Consider the following 18,045-nt stretch of genomic DNA (forward strand, 5'->3'; position numbering starts at 1 on the left):
ATTGAGACCTAGCCTTTTCGAGATGAGCTGCATAAAGTAGGCGTTCGAAGTTGACTCCATGATTGGGTGTTGATCTTTTCTAACGCTGCGTCCTGGGCCTCAGTCTCATGTTGACGTGGCATTTTTAGCTGACATGCCTGCCCTCTTCATTTGAACCAATGGATCACGGCCCAGCTTATTCATAGCCTACTATGCGGCCACTATCACAGGCGCTAAGACATCAACTCTGCAGAACATCGGTCTCTTTGATATCCTGAACTATACTGAGCGGACTTCGCTCGAAAAATAGCAGCCGAATAATGATTTGTGGACAATGCACGACAGATTAAAGAAATGAGGTCTGTTAGGGAAAGGAACAAGGAATCGAGAGGGTCCACTCCGATTTTATTAACTCGCCGTGTTTCATCCCCACCTAAACGTGTCAAATACTGAGTCCAAATACCATACAGAAACCACCCGGATACGTAATTTACCTATCTCGTCGGACGTCCAGACAACCCACCAAAAAGCGTATTGACTAGGAATTTTGTCTTATTTTCGCGCGTTTATCCTGTTTCATTGCTAGTCAGAAAGTTTCATACTGAATTTGATACTTTTCATACGGTCAATTTCTGTCACCGCGTCTTAAGTCATACGCGCATCTCAAGGAAACGCTCAATTCTGACTATCTAGTCCTCTCTTAGCAGAATGTTTCCAAAAAGAGGTGTTGCCGTTTCAGCTCAATTCATTCGATGTAATACGGATGCCGGTAAAGGGGTAGCCGTCGATAACGTAGTTTTGTGACCTTCTGTGTTCATAATATATGGGAAAATTGATATTCCGGGTAACTTCTCAATATAAGACACCATTTTCTGGATGTACTGTATGGCACAAAAGGATGGTCTAGACTTCGGTCGATATAAGGCTGCCGATCTAGACAATCGATGTAAGGGCGATCTGCCGGGTGACGAATTTAACTATGACAATGGGAGAAAAATAGTCCGACATCTCTATACATCGTAGCAGTTATAACTTGTTTCTCTGGCCATGAATGACCGCGTACAAGTGCAAACTTTTGTTGAAATGTCTCATCTAGGTCCCTGTACTATTAGGCAACAATCTCGTGCGGCATGCTAATCTTCCTAATCTAGTGACCTTCTACCTAACATTTTGGGCTACAAGGATATATATTTAGCGTCTTCGAATGCAAACTTCTTGTGGTGAGCGTCGCTTGGTGGGTTTGTTAATTTTCCCACACAACCTATTTTGTTCTTCCTTCACTAACCGTGCCAAGCGCCCAAACACCCAGTAGATGTGTTGGGTGTGTTGGCGCTTGGCACGGTGCCCTTCTCATTCCACTTGATCTTTTCACCATGGGTGACCTGGTTCCTTTCGTGGGGTGTCAGTCTTGTCGAAAAGATAATTGTCGTGAGCGGTGGTAATACAGGCCAAGGGTGATTGTCACCTCACCATCAGCGAAGAGACTAAGGTCAAGGCGGCCCTTACTGGTCGAACCGACACTGAGCTCAACGCGAATTCCCCCAAGACTTGTGTAAATACCGAGCTATAGCTTGATCTCAGTGGTTAAATCAGGTGTTGGCACATAGAATTTAGATCGAACTTGACATAGTTTGTGATGCCGGGTCAAACCGTTTCGACTTTGAATATACACGCTCCACTCTAGATTTGCGGGGTTCCTCAGTTTCCACCTGGACAGTGGATTGCTAGACCCACTTATTGTATTCAATCCAAAGGAAACTGGTAGGAAAGGATCTCCTACATTGAATCACACTCATGAACTACAGTCTTACCGAGCACACGCCGAAAATATTATGCAAAGCTAGCGTGATGACCGTCATAGACACAACTTCGACACCAAGCATTCTAGCCCTTCCGCCGTTGCTAGGACAGCAAGTGGGATTAACGCTTGCTGCTTTCGTCCAGAAACTGGGCGCTTAGAGCATCCCCTGATGAGATTATCGTGAAGAATGTCTGCCCCGACGTTATTTCTAACAAAGTGAACATCACTAACTAGCACTATGGCTGCTTAGTTCAAGCATAAGAGCGGAACTGTATGAGAGGCTTTGTTTTTGTTCATGCTACTGTTGTCGTCAGCAGAGATAGTTCGGGGGTGTTTGGTTTGAATCGATCAGTGTATGCTAATTGATTTGCTGAGCCTATCTCAGGACTGTTCTGTGGGCATAGCTATTATGTACAGTACTAGGGGTATACGCAAATGTCAAAATCGATGACTTATCACGTTGTTCAAATCAAGGTATCTGGCTGTAGTAGATATATCACGAGGTAAATTGGTTGCAACAAAGGGAGAAATGAGCCGTGTAACCGTAGTAATACATTCCTTGGCAATCTGAGCTGTCGCCTTCCAGCGAAGCCTTGAAAATATATATATAAAAAATACGAGTAACCTAGGTGCTACAGAGATTCTTTGTCATAGCCTACGAAGGTGAAATCACCGGGGGGCGGGGCCAATAACTCCACTATACTAGAGAGTAGCAATATAAGAATGGCGTAGATGATTTATGTCTTTATGAGAGGCAAAAATAGAACTGTAGTGAAGTAAGTAGAACAAAGACGGAGCTTCTTCCTGTTGAGCACGGACAGCGTCACGGACCATGTCCAATGAAAATAAGAATATCTATATATACATCAAGCAAAGAAATGAAGAAAGAAAAATAGAAAGAAAAATAGTTCAATTACCCGTACGGAGTAGTCAAGTCATATATATTTCACCTGGGTGAAAATGTAGGTGTGTCCAGGTGTTGGGGCAAAGTGTAGCGCTAATGAGCCTCATGACTTCGACCTAGTACCGACATCCGACATGGGGTTCCTCTTTTCTTATTATAATCTCATCTTCAACTTCCGTTTAATTATTTTTTCCATTATATCGATCTTGGCTTTGTTCTCGATCGTCATTACGTTGATCCGCCTTTGTCACGAGTCATCCCCACTCTTCCTCTTCCCCCCCCCCCAAATCAACCCTGGACCTCAAATAATCACCCCGTCCGCCTTGTATGCGCCCCGGTTGCCCTTAACCGTGATCACTTCATGAAATAACGCCCCATTTTGATACGCCCCATTTTGACCCGACGCTACACTTACATCTGAACCTTTTCTTACGCCTTCTATCACGCCCCGCTAGCCCCCCAAACACCTTCACGCCCTTGCCAACCCGCTTATTTGCCTCTCAAATTCAAACCGAATGCCCTTCAGAGTTTCTTCCAGCTATTAGTCTCTCTACCGTGTCGCCGGGTCGGCCTCAGCGTGGCGCCAGTACCCGAGACAGCAGAATCAACACACGTTGCAGCTCCGCCGGTCGCCCACACCATCCGTTAATCATCGGTTCTTTTAATGCTGGACTGCTCTGAAATATCACCACACCCCAAGAGACAGCTGGCTGCAACTTGACTAGGGTTGCCGTGGTGGCATTCGGCAGAGTCTGAGAGCAGATATGCCGGCGCGGGATCGCAACCTACCTGACAACCGCCAGGGTTCGGAGAGCTCTGGGCACAGCTGGAGGTCTCAAGATACCGTGCGAAACTCGGAGAGTCAGCCTTTGGGCCAATACGAGGCCTCTACGCGAGGTCACAATGCCGGCCCGTTTCCGGGTTCGTTGAAAATGGACTCCAGGTAAGCTTCTGTTTCTTCAAATGGCTCACCGACTCTCTATGCGACCATAGCGCGTCGAATCCAAGCTCAAAATTAAGAGGTGCTGATATATATTTTTTTTTTGGCTAGCTCCGACTCGAAACCCCCTCGGATTGATTGGGAAAATTCCATGTGGTCATGGAATTCCCCGGGTGTTTCCCCCACCGAACAACGCAAAGCTTCTAGCTTTAGCAATCACCGCGAGAGTTTGACTGTCCCAAGCAACAGACATAGTCCGTCTCAATCATCCGTCTCTAGTCCTCGACCTTTACCCCTTCACCCATCTCGCATCGACTCCGATGAGATCGAGTCGATTGCCCCGTGGTCCACAGCCCCCAGCAGTGGTCAGCCAGATACCAGTGGTACTTTTTATAATGATTACTCGGAGCATGAAGCCTCGCCTGCATCATTTACATTTCGCCCCACGACCGGACGAACATTCGCAAGCGAGCCCGCCGAGTTGGAATACGGGGAACATCGCCGGCCATCTGCTGCAAGTGCAACCACGGTCAGTAGCCAGGGGTCTAGATCCAGCATCAGCCAAAAGTTTCGAAAGAAGCATTTGAAAGGTCTACTTGGTGATGACTATCATTCCCCCGCGGAGCTTCAAACCGATGACGATGGCTCCCAGAACCCGCCGAACAGGCGCGGGGGACCAGTCGACCAGTTGAAGGCACGCGAGAGAGCGAACTCAGACGGCTCGCGCAATACGCCCGAAGGCTCCAACTCGCAACGTTCCCAGAAGCCACGGGCAAATATCCCTTTGCCTTCCAGTGACGTCACTCCATGGGACTATCAGAGCTTCAATGACATCCCGCAGTATGGGGAGGCACCAGTGCGCCATGTACCCATCGGTCCCGACGGACAGCGTCTTCCGCCTTCGGAAAATGGTACCGCAGGGCAGAGGGAGCTAAGCCGACGCGGACCCGGCAGACATCGTCCTTCACGAAGCAAAGAAGAGAACCCGACTGTTGCTGGCGATCTGGCATGGTCCCAACCCCGACCTGCCACTGGCAGGGATGACATTGGATTGCGGCCTTTTAATGAGAATTACTTGCATTCAACGACTGACATGAGCGACTCTACTGTACCTGGGGGCCGGTCGACAAGTCCAACACCCAGTGTGCGTAGCACATACCGAGACCATGATCAGAACTCACAGCATCCCAGACTCGGCGGGTTCATCAAAAAGATCCTCGGGAAATCGCATGACAAATCGAGGAACTCTTCCCCGCCGCGACGCGATAGGCAAGGAAGCTTCGGGGACGGGACTACTTCTTTTCGATACCCAGAGTCAGTAGATTCGGACCGAAAGAAAGATTCTGGGAAAGGAGGCATGGTTGTCGGAAGAAAGATTGGTAATCGTCGCGTGTTCACTCATCAAGGTGATTACAACGCTAACAGGGACGACAAAACTCAAGAGGAGAACAAACATTTCTTCCACCTTGATGTCGATATGGAAAACTTGAAAGGGATTGTTCGTCCACCTTCGCCTGGGCAAATGAAGCGTGTGAAGGATGGAACAATCACACCCGGCGACGATTCCAAAGTTGAAAAGCCGTGGAATGCACCTGAAAGTTGGCAGGTCAGGGGGCCTGTGGACCCTACCTTAGAAGAACCTACCTTGGAGGAACCCACCCCCGTTGGCCCTCGGGAACGCGAAGCTTCGTATTTTATTCGGATCTTCCGAATTGATTCTACTTTCGCCACGCTATCGGCTGGTGTGAATGCCACCGTGTCCGAGATCCTCCTAATGCTTGGTCGGAAGTCTTTCTTGCAAGATCATCTCAACAATTATGAGATTGTTCTGCGGAAAAATGATCTCTCGCGGCAGCTTGACCACAATGAGCGACCTATTCAAATGCAAAAGCGGCTGCTGGAACAAGTTGGCTATACGGAAAATGATCGTATCGGAGATATTGGCCGCGAGGATCACAGTTATCTCTGTCGCTTCATCTTCTTGCCGACCAAGCTTAGCGGTTACAGCAGTCTCGAGAGTGAACCAGGTTTCAACAAGGCGCAAAAGTTCAGCCACGTGGATCTCCAAGGCCGCAGTCTTGTCACTATTCCAATTACGCTGTATGCAAAATCCTCCGAGATCATCTCACTAAACTTGTCGAGGAATTTGTCATTGGACGTTCCCAAAGACTTCATTCAAAGCTGCATTAATCTGCGAGAGATCAAGTTCATCGGGAATGAGGCCGCATTCCTCCCGCAAAGCTTTGGTTTAGCCGCCCGATTGACCTATCTGGATGTGTCAAACAACCGCCTCGAGGACTTGGACCATGCAGGTCTCGATCGGCTGACTGGGCTTGTCAGCATCAAGATGGCGAATAATCAGTTAACCAAGCTTCCCAGCTCTTTTGGCAATTTCCAAAACCTGCGAAGCCTGAACATGTCGTCAAACAGTTTCAAGGTCTTCCCTGATTTCCTTTGCAACCTGAAGAGTCTGGTTGATCTTGATATCAGCTTCAATGGCATAGAAGAGCTCCCCAATATTGGCCGCTTGGTCACTCTCGAACGCCTTTGGGTGACAAATAACAACCTGAGCGGGCCTCTTGATGATTCCTTCAGGGAATTAGTGAACCTCAAGGAGTTTGATGGACGCTTCAATGCTATCACCAATATTGATGCTCTCTCTAGTCTTCCACGCCTAGAGCAGATATTCTTTGGTCACAATCTTCTATCACGCTTCAAAGGCTCATTCCCGAGGCTGCGGAGTCTACATCTGGACCACTGTCCTATGACGCAATTTGATATTGATGCTCCTATGCCAACATTGACTACTCTAAACCTTGCCTCTGGCAAGCTCTCTCAATTCAGGGACACCATTTTCGAGCATTGCCCCAATATGACGAAGCTCATCCTTGACAAGAATCATCTGTCCTCGGTGTCGCCTCAGATTGGTAAGTTGCGTCGACTGGAACACTTTAGTATGATCAAGAACCCACTGTCGTCTTTGCCTCCAACCATGGGTTGCCTTGCCGAGCTTAAGCACCTTAATCTGAGGGAGTGCAATTTGACATCTCTGCCAGCCGAAATTTGGCATTGTGCTAAGCTGGAAATACTTAACATCTCCTCAAACATCCTGTCGAGCTTTCCGAAATGCGGTGCTCCGTATCCTCAAATGCCCGGTGAGCCTACAAACACACCTGTGGCTACACCGGGCATTGCTGGAAACCCCAACTATGAAGATATAGGCCCACTGGATGAACCAGGCCTACGTCGACCTAGCCAAACGTCAAATGGGATTATGAATTCTGTATTACCCAACGGGTATCGAAATCCTTCAACTGGGCAGGCGACGTCGCGATCATATATCGACCCGAACTCGGGGATTCGGAAGGACTCAAACTTCTCTCAGCAGATGGCAATGACATTTGCAGCGTCCCTTCGAAATCTTTCCCTTGCCGACAACAGACTTGAAGATGATGTTTTCCGGGAACTATCCTTGCTCCCAGAGCTACGTATCGTCAACCTTTCCTACAATGACCTGACAGAAATACCGCAAGGAATTCTCAAAAGGTGGCCATTGATTTCCGAGCTGTACCTGTCCGGTAACGAGTTGACCTCTCTTCCGTCCGATGACCTGGAAGAAGGAAGTAACCTTAAGGTTCTTCACCTCAATGCCAACCGGTTCCAAGTCTTGCCTGCAGAGCTTTGCAAGGTTAGCAAGCTTTCTATTTTGGATGTGGGGAGCAACGGGCTCAAGTACAATGTGTCAAACTGGCCTTATGATTGGAACTGGAACTGGAACCGTAATCTCAAGTATCTCAATTTCTCGGGCAACAAGCGCCTGGAAATCAAGCCAAATATTGCGTCACTGGGTCCCCCGGCGGCCAATGGCGCTGACTTGACTGACTTCAACTCTCTGACCCATCTCCGTGTTTTGGGGCTGATGGATGTGACACTCACCATTCCTACCATTCCGGAGGAGACTGAAGATCGCCGTGTGAGAACATCTGCCTCCTTGGCTGGTACTCTCGCCTACGGTATGGCCGACTCCCTTGGCAAGACCGAGCACCTCTCTATTATTGATATGATTGTTCCGCGGTTGAAGCAGGATAATGTGGAAACGCTTGTGGGAATGTTTGATGGACAGACACTTTCCAGTGGAGGTTCTCGCGTCGCAAAGTACTTGCACGAGAATTTCACTTCTACTTTCTCGTTTGAGCTTAAGAAACTGCAGCGAGATCAGGGCGAAACACCACTAGATGCACTCCGACGGTCCTTCTTGGCATTGAACAAGAATATGGCAGGTTCTGCCTACAGATCCATTGATGACCGTGAGGTCCGACAGTACCATCGAGGATCGACTGCGGCCAAATTACTCAATCAGGACGACATTCAGTCTGGGGGTGTTGCTACTGTCTTGTATCTGAACAACATGGACTTGTACGCCGCTAATGTTGGTGATGCCCAAGCTATTTTGATCCGGTCAGATGGTTCAATGGTTTCTTTGACGCAAAATCATGACCCTGCGGAACCTAACGAGCGCGCGCGCATTCGAGCAGCAGGAGGTTTCGTGTCTCGCAACGGCAAGCTGAATGATATGCTCACCGTGTCGAGGTGCTTCGGACACTTCCCTATGATGCCTGCTGTTATTGCAGCCCCTTCCACAATGCATCTCACCTTGACTGAACAAGATGAGATGGTTGTGTTAGCATCGAAGGAACTCTGGGATTATGTTACTCCCGAAGTGGTGGTTGACATTACTAGGCGAGAACAGCTAGACTTGATGTTTGCAGCTCAAAAACTGCGTGATTTGGCCATCTCCTTTGGTGCTACCAATAAGCTGATGGTGATGATTCTTGGCGTTGCGGAGATTCAAAAGAGACGCCCAAAGCCCCGTCCTTCTCTCAACACTGGCACTTCCACGTTTGCTGAGGAGCAGATCATCGCAACTGCCAAGCGTCCCAAGAAACGCGATGGTCCTGGAGATTCGCGACTCGCGCGCTTTGAAGCCGTGGATGCCCCCGATGGTGAATTGACCATCATGTTCACTGATATCAAGAAATCCACGGGTCTATGGGAGGTTTGTCCAGATGCGATGCGGTCTGCTATTCAGATCCACAATGACATCTTGCGCCGGCAACTTGCAATATTCGGTGGCTACGAGGTCAAGACGGAAGGTGATGCTTTCATGGTGGCTTTCTCAACCACAACGGCTGCCTTGCTATGGTGTTTCAACTGTCAAAACCAGCTTCTTGAAGCTGAATGGCCTACAGAGATTCTTGATCAGCCGCAGTGCCGAGTTGTGGTTGACATGGACAACAATGTTATCTTCCGCGGCCTCTCTGTCCGCATGGGTGGCCATTGGGGCGAGCCTGTGTGCGCAAAAGATCCGGTCACTAGTCGAATGGACTATTTCGGTCCAATGGTCAATCGTGCATCGCGAATTTCTGCCGTTGCCGATGGAGGACAAATTTTCGTTTCGTCAGATTTCATGACTGACATCCACCGCAACCTCGAGATTTTCGCAGATGCTGAGCGTTCTGCATCCACCAGCTCGAACGACAGCAACCACCCTCGCGGCGATAGCATCGGCCACAACATTCGTCGTGAACTGCAACAGCTCAATAGCCAAGGTTTCATTATCAAAGATCAAGGCGAAAGAAAGCTGAAGGGTCTGGAAAATCCAGAACCTCTCTATCTTGTCTACCCCTCCTCGCTTTCTGGTCGCATGGCCTCTTCGGAAGAATCACAGGATCGTGACAGTTCCGTTGCAACTATGAGCCCAAATAGCCAACTTGACATCCAGACAAACGTCATTTGGCGTCTCTGGGAAGTCACACTCCGTCTTGAACGAATTTGCGGTGCTTTGGAGCATCCAAGTGAACCGAGCTTCAGAGAACCGAACGTCGCTCTCTTCAATATGGTCAAGAGGCACGGAGGCGAGCTCAACGACTCGACTGTTCTCAGTTTGGTCGATCAACAAGTCACCCGCATCGAGGTTAGTACAAATTTCCCGTTCTTTTTACATTTTCTTTACCTCCAAATCTTAACAAATTCCAGGTCTGCATCAACACACTCTCCCTACGTCACATGATGCGTCCCTTCAAGCCAGGCGACATTCTCAATGACCACGCCGTACCCATCAACGAGGTACTCCAGCAACTACAAACACAACTCGCCGAATTCCAAGCACTCAAGGAGCAGATGGCCGTTGGTGCTGCAGGCAACATCGGCGGTCCACCAACTCAGTATGACAAAATGGGACATTCAGACAGTATCGACAGCGGTATTACCTCCACCTCGTCATCTTTCCTCCACCTCCCTGGCGATGCCAATCGCTCCTTCGATTCCGGCCGCGGCTCCCTCTGATTTCTGTCATCTGTCCTCCCTCACTAATTTCGATTTTATTTTGGTTGCCTTTTACTTGCTTTTTTGACCTTTTATATTCTTGTATCTCTCTGGCTTTGTTTTAGTGGGCGGCGTCCCACTGGCGGGGAGGGGGTCTGCAGATTGTTTTAAATAAAGCATTATGGCATGGAGCCACGGTGATTGTTTCGGTATCTTTGATTATTGGCTTTAATCTGCTTTGAATGTTAGGGCTGTAATTGGCTCATACAGTGAACATATATTACAGTCTATATGATACTCTCAAGTGATTCTTATCATTTCATTTGATTCTCAATTACATATGGACATTCCAACTCCTAGACACGTACAACAGGTGTCCATGAGGTATAGATTTCGCAATGGGCAAGGACGTGATCGAGATCATAAAGGTGAGTATCATACCACACAAAATATTAGTTTCCGATAGAGAGACATAAGACAGATACCTGGGTAGACTCTTTGCTGTTTTGAATGCGACTATATACCCAGTTATTTCAGATATCAAATACCAGGGTACATAATCCCCCGGTTGCTGAGGCGCAACGTCACCTTCAACGGGTCACGTGCTACTGTTTATGTGTACGTCATCGACTATGTTTTCTTTTTTCTTGTCTGTTCACCCCTTCATCTGGTAAACCGAATCCAAGCCCCCCCAAAAAAGGAGAGACATCTGTTTTTTAAGCTTTATTTTATTGCCTACATTTACATCGTGGAGCTCAATAATAACATTGGCCGTTTTTCCGCCCCGCCTGTTGCCCTGGCTACGAACTGAACGAATGATCGAACCGGGTCTGGCGTAATTAACAGCTCGACAAAAAAACAACACTTCTCCTACCCCAGTTAAAATTCGAAAAAGGGAGCGATCGCTGGCCTTCCACTTGCATATTGTAATCTCGTCTAGCCACGCACCGTGCTGCAAGTTCGCTGTCCATCCTAACGAAAATCGCCCTTAGACTACGCCATCTCGGTCGGGGTATTCGCACCTTAATCAGGCCACGACGTCGCACATTGCACGCCACACGAAATGGCGGATGAACTGGAATACCTCCATCCGGACTTTGATCTGAACTCTCTCACCGTCCCTCGTCTCCGCTCCATTCTCGTTAGCCACGATATTCCCTACCCTGCCTCGGCAAAAAAGGCTCAACTGATCGGCATCCTCGAAGATGAAGTCCTGCCGCAAGCCAGAAAGCTCTTGCGTGACCGCGACACAGTTCGGCGAACCAGCATGGGGATTACAGACATGAGCAGTCGGTCAACATCAGTGGCCAGCGACGCGAACGACAGAGAGTCAATGCCTCCTCCAGCTACACCCTCAACAGTTGGATCCACAAGCAGAGGCCAGCGAGGTACATCTCGGCGCAGCACTCGCCACTCAACGGCAGATGCTGATGATGCTTTCGGCCCTGCCACACCTGTCAGGAACACAAAGCGCACGAGCGTTGCTCGCTCAGTGGGTAAACACGCTCGCACGTCTGACACGGAAACCGGCGACGACACACTGCTCACCCCAGTCGCTGCTATCCGTCCCACACCTCGGAAATCTACAGCTAAAAAGGTAGGGCGGAGCGAGATCCTCCCCTCGACAGAAGTGGATGAACACACTCCCAGTGTCAAGTCAGAATTACGCCATGAGACCACGTTTACGGATGACAATCCTTTCCAGAGTGGAAGCCCCGAGGCTCCTAAAAGCGCAAGGATGAGCTATGATTCCAGGCGGAAGAGCGCTTCGCGCTTATCCACCGATAGCCCAGCTCGGGGCCGCGGACTCAGGTCGCGGAAGTCAGCAACCCCGTCCAGCGTTCAGCTAGATGATGGTTTCCAACCACCCCACCGGGAGTCGTTTGATTTCGCCTCCCGATTGATGCCTCCACAGGAAGAGTCTGGAGAGGAGTCGGAAGAATCTGAGGAAGATGAAGAAAGCGAAATTGGAACCGGTGAAGAATTCACGCCTGAGGAACAGCTTGCTATGTCTATGGAAGATGATCAGTACTCGCCAAAAGTTCAGACTAGGCGCCGGTCGCAAAAGCAAGGAACTCTCAGCCGCTTGGCCCCTTGGGTGGTCATTCTTTCACTGGCTGGCAGTTTTGGTGCCTGGTGGCGCAAAGAAAAACTCGAGATTGGATACTGTGGCCTCGGAAAGCCCACCTGGTCTTTGGCAGACACGAGGGTTCCTGATTGGGCGAATGTTCTGGAGCCTCGGTGCGAGCCTTGCCCAAGCCACGCCTTCTGCTATCCAAACTTTGAAGTGCGCTGTGAAAATGATTTCCTTTTGAAGCCGCATCCTCTTGCCCTCGGGGGCCTGGTGCCGTTGCCGCCAACATGTGAACCGGACAGTGAAAAGGAACGCCGCGTGAAGGCTGTTGCTGATAAAGCTGTTGAGGAGCTTCGTGAGCGCCGAGCAAAGTGGGAATGCGGTCAGCTGAAGGAAGACGGCAAGGGCGCCAGATCTCCAGATATCAGCGAGCCAGAATTGCGGGAAGAGGTGGCCAAGAAACGCCGCAAGGGCCTGAGTGATGCCGAATTTGACGAGCTGTGGAAGGGCGCCATTGGCGAAATCCTTGGTAAAGACGAAGTTATCAGCAAACCCCAGAAGTAAGTTTCCACACCCTAGGAGGGATTCTCGTGTCTCCTGGTATACTCATCGCTCTGGATTCCCACATCCAGCGGCATTTCTTATAAAGATCTGGTCTGACCTTGTGTACCGGAACTGACAGAGGCGCGTTCGCAATCACAGAAATTCCAGCATCCTCGTCCTCTCCTCTACCTCCATTGCACGGCTCCCACTCGCATGCGCCGTCCGCCGCCACTTCCGACTCGCTCTCCTCGCGTATCGACTCCCTATTTCACTTCTAATCATGGCTATTGGTCTCCTTGTGTACGCTCGTGCACGTGTCCTCGCACGTCGGTCTGACATTGCCCGCGTGCCTGAGTTGGTAGCTACAACCCTTGACCGACTGTCCACACAGGCTGCACTATACGCCCGCGGCGATGCCAAAGAACCTTATATTGCCATCGGCCAGCTCCGCGATGACGTCCTCCGCTTTGAACTCCAAGGCAAGCGTCGCGAGGAGCTCTGGCGACGGGTCCGCAACTTTGTCGAGGGTAACGCCAACGTCCGCGCTTCTGTGCGGGAAGGACGTAGCGGCGATGTTTCTCGAGTCTGGGAGTGGATCGGTGGGATCAACGCCGTCGGCGAGCCGGAACATACTAGCCGCCGTGAGAGTGCACGGTTCTCTATCCCTTCTCCATCTAGTAACATCATGACAAGCCCGCACACCCCTGCGGGCGAAAGTCAACCTGAGCCTCTTTCTAGTCCAAGAGAGTCTCGCCGCTGGGATGAGGGCCGTCCGATCTATTGATACTCGTCATGCTGTCTAGAGGATACTTTGGTACCTATGCACGCAACTCGACTGCGACTGTATTCCTTTTAATATCTTACACACTTTTCTTTTCCGATGTATGAGATATGGCTCTTGTTTCCCGGGTTTTCTTGGACTTTTTGCACACTTTCTTTCCTATTTCCTTCGCCTACTTCATCAGTACATATTATTTCCTGTCCATACAAATTCCATCATCTATTCCAAACAAAGTCTTCATTTTTGTTAGACACATTCCCCAGGTTAGTGCTACTTTGCGCACGATGTATAAAATAATATAGCCTAGCTGCAATTATTCCTACGGAGTACATAGTTAGATTGATTTTGCTAGTGCCTAGCGCCAAGCCGACCCGTCCCTTACAAATTGTGGAGCAAGTACGGCATTTGTATGTATGTATGCATACACCCCGTCGGGTCCTCATGACTGATCTTCTTGGCTATGACAGGGTGAAACCAGTGGATATGCGCTTCCTCTTGATCAGGTGTACAGAGGGATAACCCGGGACCTGTGTGAGGACAGTGGAAATCGAACGTAGAACTTTCTCCATGATTAGGTGGAATTTCGAACCGCAGACGCCGAAGATCAATCTGTCAAATGTCAGATTATACAGCAGTATGACGTACTGCAGAATAGAGAAGCAAGTACAGTCTGACAAAATGAACCCTCGGGCAGAGATTGGCTTCTTGGTAGGGTACCTCGCTTCGAATATCTGGAAGATCTGGTTTCCACACAGTGGAAAGTAAAGCATAGCAAGAATGCAGTCATCGACGAGACACGGAAATACACCCCTGATTACGAGAAATATCAGCCAATCCCACTACCAATTAAAAGGGAACCACAGGAGCTCACCGTCGAAGAGGTCACCCAGGTGGCCAACCCCAGATCTGCCGCCGTGTACAGCCCTATCAGCTGCATTTCCGGATGATCAGGACCTACCACCACTACCAATCACTCTACCACATGATGAACAAGTGAGTACTAGCTCTATTCAGGGGGTGGATACGGAGAACGATCAGATGGGCCAGACCCAGCAAGCTCACGAAGAAGCTATTCTCGATAAAGCGACTCCCACCGTTAAAGAAGAGCTAGAAAGACAGACACAGGCGGAGCTACTAGTACCAAGCAGGGAGATAGTGATATCAACGCCAGCAATATACTCAGTGGTCGACGAAGGCGCAAAGCAAGGCAAGACGACGACTTTGCATGCGCAATAACCACTACTGTATAGGAGGAGGAAGAGCCCTAGGCTCTATTGCATACCTTTACCGCTAGGCTACACCCTAAGAAACCAGACTCTCATCGTCATCGAGATGATCTCCCACACCGCCGAAGTATTAGAGACGTTATAAATTACCCATTTGGGAAGGCTTCCTCGGATCAATAAGGAAAGAGATCAATTCTCTATCTAAAATGAGACATTTGAAATCATTAAAAAAAAGGGCGGAGGAAAGCAGTAAAAACCTCGCTTTTACTCCATCTCACCACCTAACCATTGCCTGCGATAAGAGGACAATCCGCCTTTTGACAGGCAAGGAAGCAGCCTTTGAAACGAAGCTTCGACACGTCTACATTCATCATCACTGACTACGACAAAAGGTCCAAGAAGGCCGCATAATGTACGCTAGGTGGCAACAGCAAGCATGGTTGCCAATGGCCTCACCAAATTGCTATCTCGGCAGAAGCATATGAGCTTCGTATGACTGCTGCGAATGGTGGATATAGGCTATGGTATAGTCTAGAAATAGGAAAAGGGTCCAGCAATCTTAGTATGCATACTGGGCCCGCTGGGGGGTGTATCGGCAGTGACGCCGTAAACTATGTACCATAACAGCGATGGTGCAGGAGGGCTTCTGCGCGTGCATACTCATCATACAGGGGGACTTACATATTGCTAATGACCTCGGGAGTATAGTACCGCGAATTGAGGCCCGATCCAGACGATTCCAACTCAGCCGTGAAGATCATTACCCCCTTGGGAAGCTTTCTTCCTTGCATGGCTGTACTACTCCGTATGGAGTAAGGTAAGAATACCTAGTGATTTCGAGGGGCCACGTAGTTGTGGCGCCGAAGATCGGTGAACTGGTGCAAGAGCTGTACATGGTAGAAGCACGGGGGTTGGGATAGTGGCGATATTGGGATGGAGAATGTCAGATGGAGAATCGTCAGATGGAGAATGTTAGATGGAGAATGTCAGATGGAGTATGTCGGACGGAGTATGTAGCATTGACATAGATCAATGTTGCAGATATTACAGTTATGCATCCAGCATACTCTGTATTTGACTCGCTTTTATCGAGTACGCCCCTCATCTATAGACGAGATGGGACCAGAGGGTGCAACCGTTCTTCACATCGCTACAATTATAGACCCTTCACTCGATATCTGAGCCACGGTTGATTTGGGAATACCTTCTTGGGAGCTTTGAAAGTTTTTGCTCGGCGTTGAGAGGACAAATCATGTATGGTGCCGGAAGTGTTCTCCTGAGAATCAGCGGGCATCAAGGTAACAGCTATGTCCCAAGTTCGCGAAGACGGATTCGGATTTCTTTAGCTTTTATCTTTTATCTTTTTTTTTTTTTTTTTCATTCTATTTTTTCTGAAAAAAAAAAAATCCCTTTACGAGTCCAAGGTGTGTATAGCATGCGGTGAAGTCAGGAACAAAGTTCGAATTTCCTCATTTCTCGGGGACCATGGAACACTTCGCCGTATGGCCCACCTGTCAGAAGCTGTGATTCGGGTCCGAAATCAGGCCCACTTGGTATATCCACTGTTCCTGCAAAATATCAGTATATCTTGGCATAAGGTTTATTCAATGGCGAGAGGGAACTCAGACAAATGTTAAGAGTCTAGTGAGCAAACCATGGAGCACTCTGGATCACTAAGCCAGAAGTTGAACCCCATGTTCATCTGAAGGTTTTTGATGTGTGTAGATCAGATGATCACTTCTTATTCCACGGTACAAGTATGTCAGAAGGTCAGAACTTATGCTTGCAGAGTAAAATGATATGTAACTTGTGGCAAAATTGGCATAGTGGGGGTTTGATTTAGTGGGGTACATCCATAATGGTAGAAAATTTATAGTTTAAGAAAGGAACATATATCGGAGGGTTATCTTCCGGAAGAAGTCTTCAGGGAAGAAAAAGAAGGTAATCAAACTCTAGATCTCCTCAGGGATCGACTTTTCAACCGGAAACCCAAATTTTGTCTATTTTTCAATGCACAGAAAGAGGAACTCAAAAGAAGCGGACGTTAGAGTCTCAGCCAATGAGATTCAAGTGATATCGGATCATAGATTCATACCTGGGCTTTGCACGGGTCATGATTGCATATAAGATCAGCCTATCAACTACTCCGGAAAATAACTCCGGTGCCGATAAAATAGGGTTATGGATAGGATATAAAGCCAAGAATCTCGTAAAATATGGTCACATTACGTATTATATAGCATATATGGGGAATTGGGTTTAAATTTCCACCTCGCGCTATCAAGTCCGGTAATCTATATCCTCCCATGAGCATCAAAATTTGCACTGGTTTTTTAGTATATTAATTTGACTTTTGATATCAAATATCAAATATTTAGTTCATAGAGACCTCTCTTACCATCTTTTAATTACTTATTTGCGGACATGCCAGCTTGGTGGCCCACATCCGCCACCTCGCGATCCTTTTTCCTTTTTTTTTCCCTTATTTTTCCCCCATTTCGTACCTGTTATTTTCTTATTTTTCTTATTTTTCTGTTTTTCTATTTTCTGTTTTCTTTTTTTTCCCCTATTATATCTCCTTCTCCCCCCCCCCACACTTTGCCCTCCTTTCCTTCCTAATCTAGGCACACAGTGCAGAATTCACTGCATAGGTCTGGCGCAGCCCCAGGGCCCCTCTCTTTCTCCATTATATAATTCTTATGATCTGTCCGTCCATGTGATTTGCGTGATTATCATGCTTTCAAATGGTGGTTCGGTAGACAGACAGTTGGGTTTCTGATTTGCTATTCATCACTTTTTGCGCTTGATGAGTGAACAGACACTCAGAGGCTATAGGCCTCTTGCACCTCGCACCAGGCTGCTCGGTGGAAGTGGAGGGGAAGGCGGAGAGGGAACAGGAAGTCCCGCCGGTGGGGGTGCACCAGAAGAGAAACGGATGAGGCGAGCATCGACGGCTTGTACAGAGTGTCAAAAACGCCGGACTAGGGTACACATTCACTTGCGCTTCCTATTGAATCCAATAAATCTGACATGATTTTTTTTTCGTTTATCTTACTAGTGTACCGGCCCACCTCATTGCGCCGAATGCTCAACCCACGCCCGCGAATGTATCTTCGATGAAGCCGCCGATAGGCGCCGAAAGGCCTCCGCCAAGCGAATCCAGGACCAATTGGACCATTTCCGGTCATTTGTGGACGACCTCATCGGGCTCATCCGAGACGGTGACGGTCCGACGGTGCAATTAATCGTCAATACCATACGATCGGGAGCAACCCCTGCAGCGATTCGAGATGCTCTCACCCGTCTCTTGGAAGACGATCAACAATCCGGTTCCCATATTTCAGGCGAGCACAACTCGCACCTGAACCTAAACATTACTCCAAACAATAACATGGGCAATTACTTCAACCCCCCTCGTTGAGTTAAACCCAACCCCTCGGCCAATATACGCATCCCTGGACGACGATGTGCTA

The 18,045-nt window shown here is 48.7% G+C and overlaps 3 protein-coding genes across 3 annotated transcripts; all 3 read left to right on the forward strand.

Annotated features, from left to right (window-relative positions):
• Window positions 1–3,448: 3,448 nt before the first annotated feature.
• acyA (adenylate cyclase acyA) lies at window positions 3,449–9,969 on the forward strand (the record flags this gene model as incomplete). The annotated part of the gene is made up of 3 exons (XM_057225844.1): window positions 3,449–3,627; window positions 3,736–9,598; window positions 9,661–9,969. The coding sequence occupies 3 exons, from the start codon at window positions 3,449–3,451 to the stop codon at window positions 9,967–9,969; spliced, it is 6,351 nt and encodes a 2,116-aa protein (XP_057089860.1).
• A 1,042-nt stretch (window positions 9,970–11,011) lies between these two features.
• N7447_001569 (putative sister chromatid separation protein (Src1)) lies at window positions 11,012–13,349 on the forward strand (the record flags this gene model as incomplete). Its single annotated transcript, XM_057225845.1, has 2 exons — window positions 11,012–12,582; window positions 12,725–13,349. The coding sequence occupies 2 exons, from the start codon at window positions 11,012–11,014 to the stop codon at window positions 13,347–13,349; spliced, it is 2,196 nt and encodes a 731-aa protein (XP_057089861.1).
• Window positions 13,350–17,378: 4,029 nt separating this feature from the next.
• On the forward strand, window positions 17,379–17,993 carry N7447_001570 (Zn(II)2Cys6 transcription factor domain-containing protein; the record flags this gene model as incomplete). Its single annotated transcript, XM_057225846.1, has 2 exons — window positions 17,379–17,558; window positions 17,631–17,993. 2 exons carry the CDS (start codon window positions 17,379–17,381, stop codon window positions 17,991–17,993), a joined length of 543 nt encoding a protein of 180 aa, XP_057089862.1.
• Window positions 17,994–18,045: the final 52 nt, after the last annotated feature.

The sequence above is a fragment of the Penicillium robsamsonii genome, assembly GCF_028829455.1.
Source record: "Penicillium robsamsonii strain IBT 29466 chromosome Unknown utg000001l_segment0_segment0, whole genome shotgun sequence".
NCBI lineage: Eukaryota > Fungi > Ascomycota > Eurotiomycetes > Eurotiales > Aspergillaceae > Penicillium > Penicillium robsamsonii.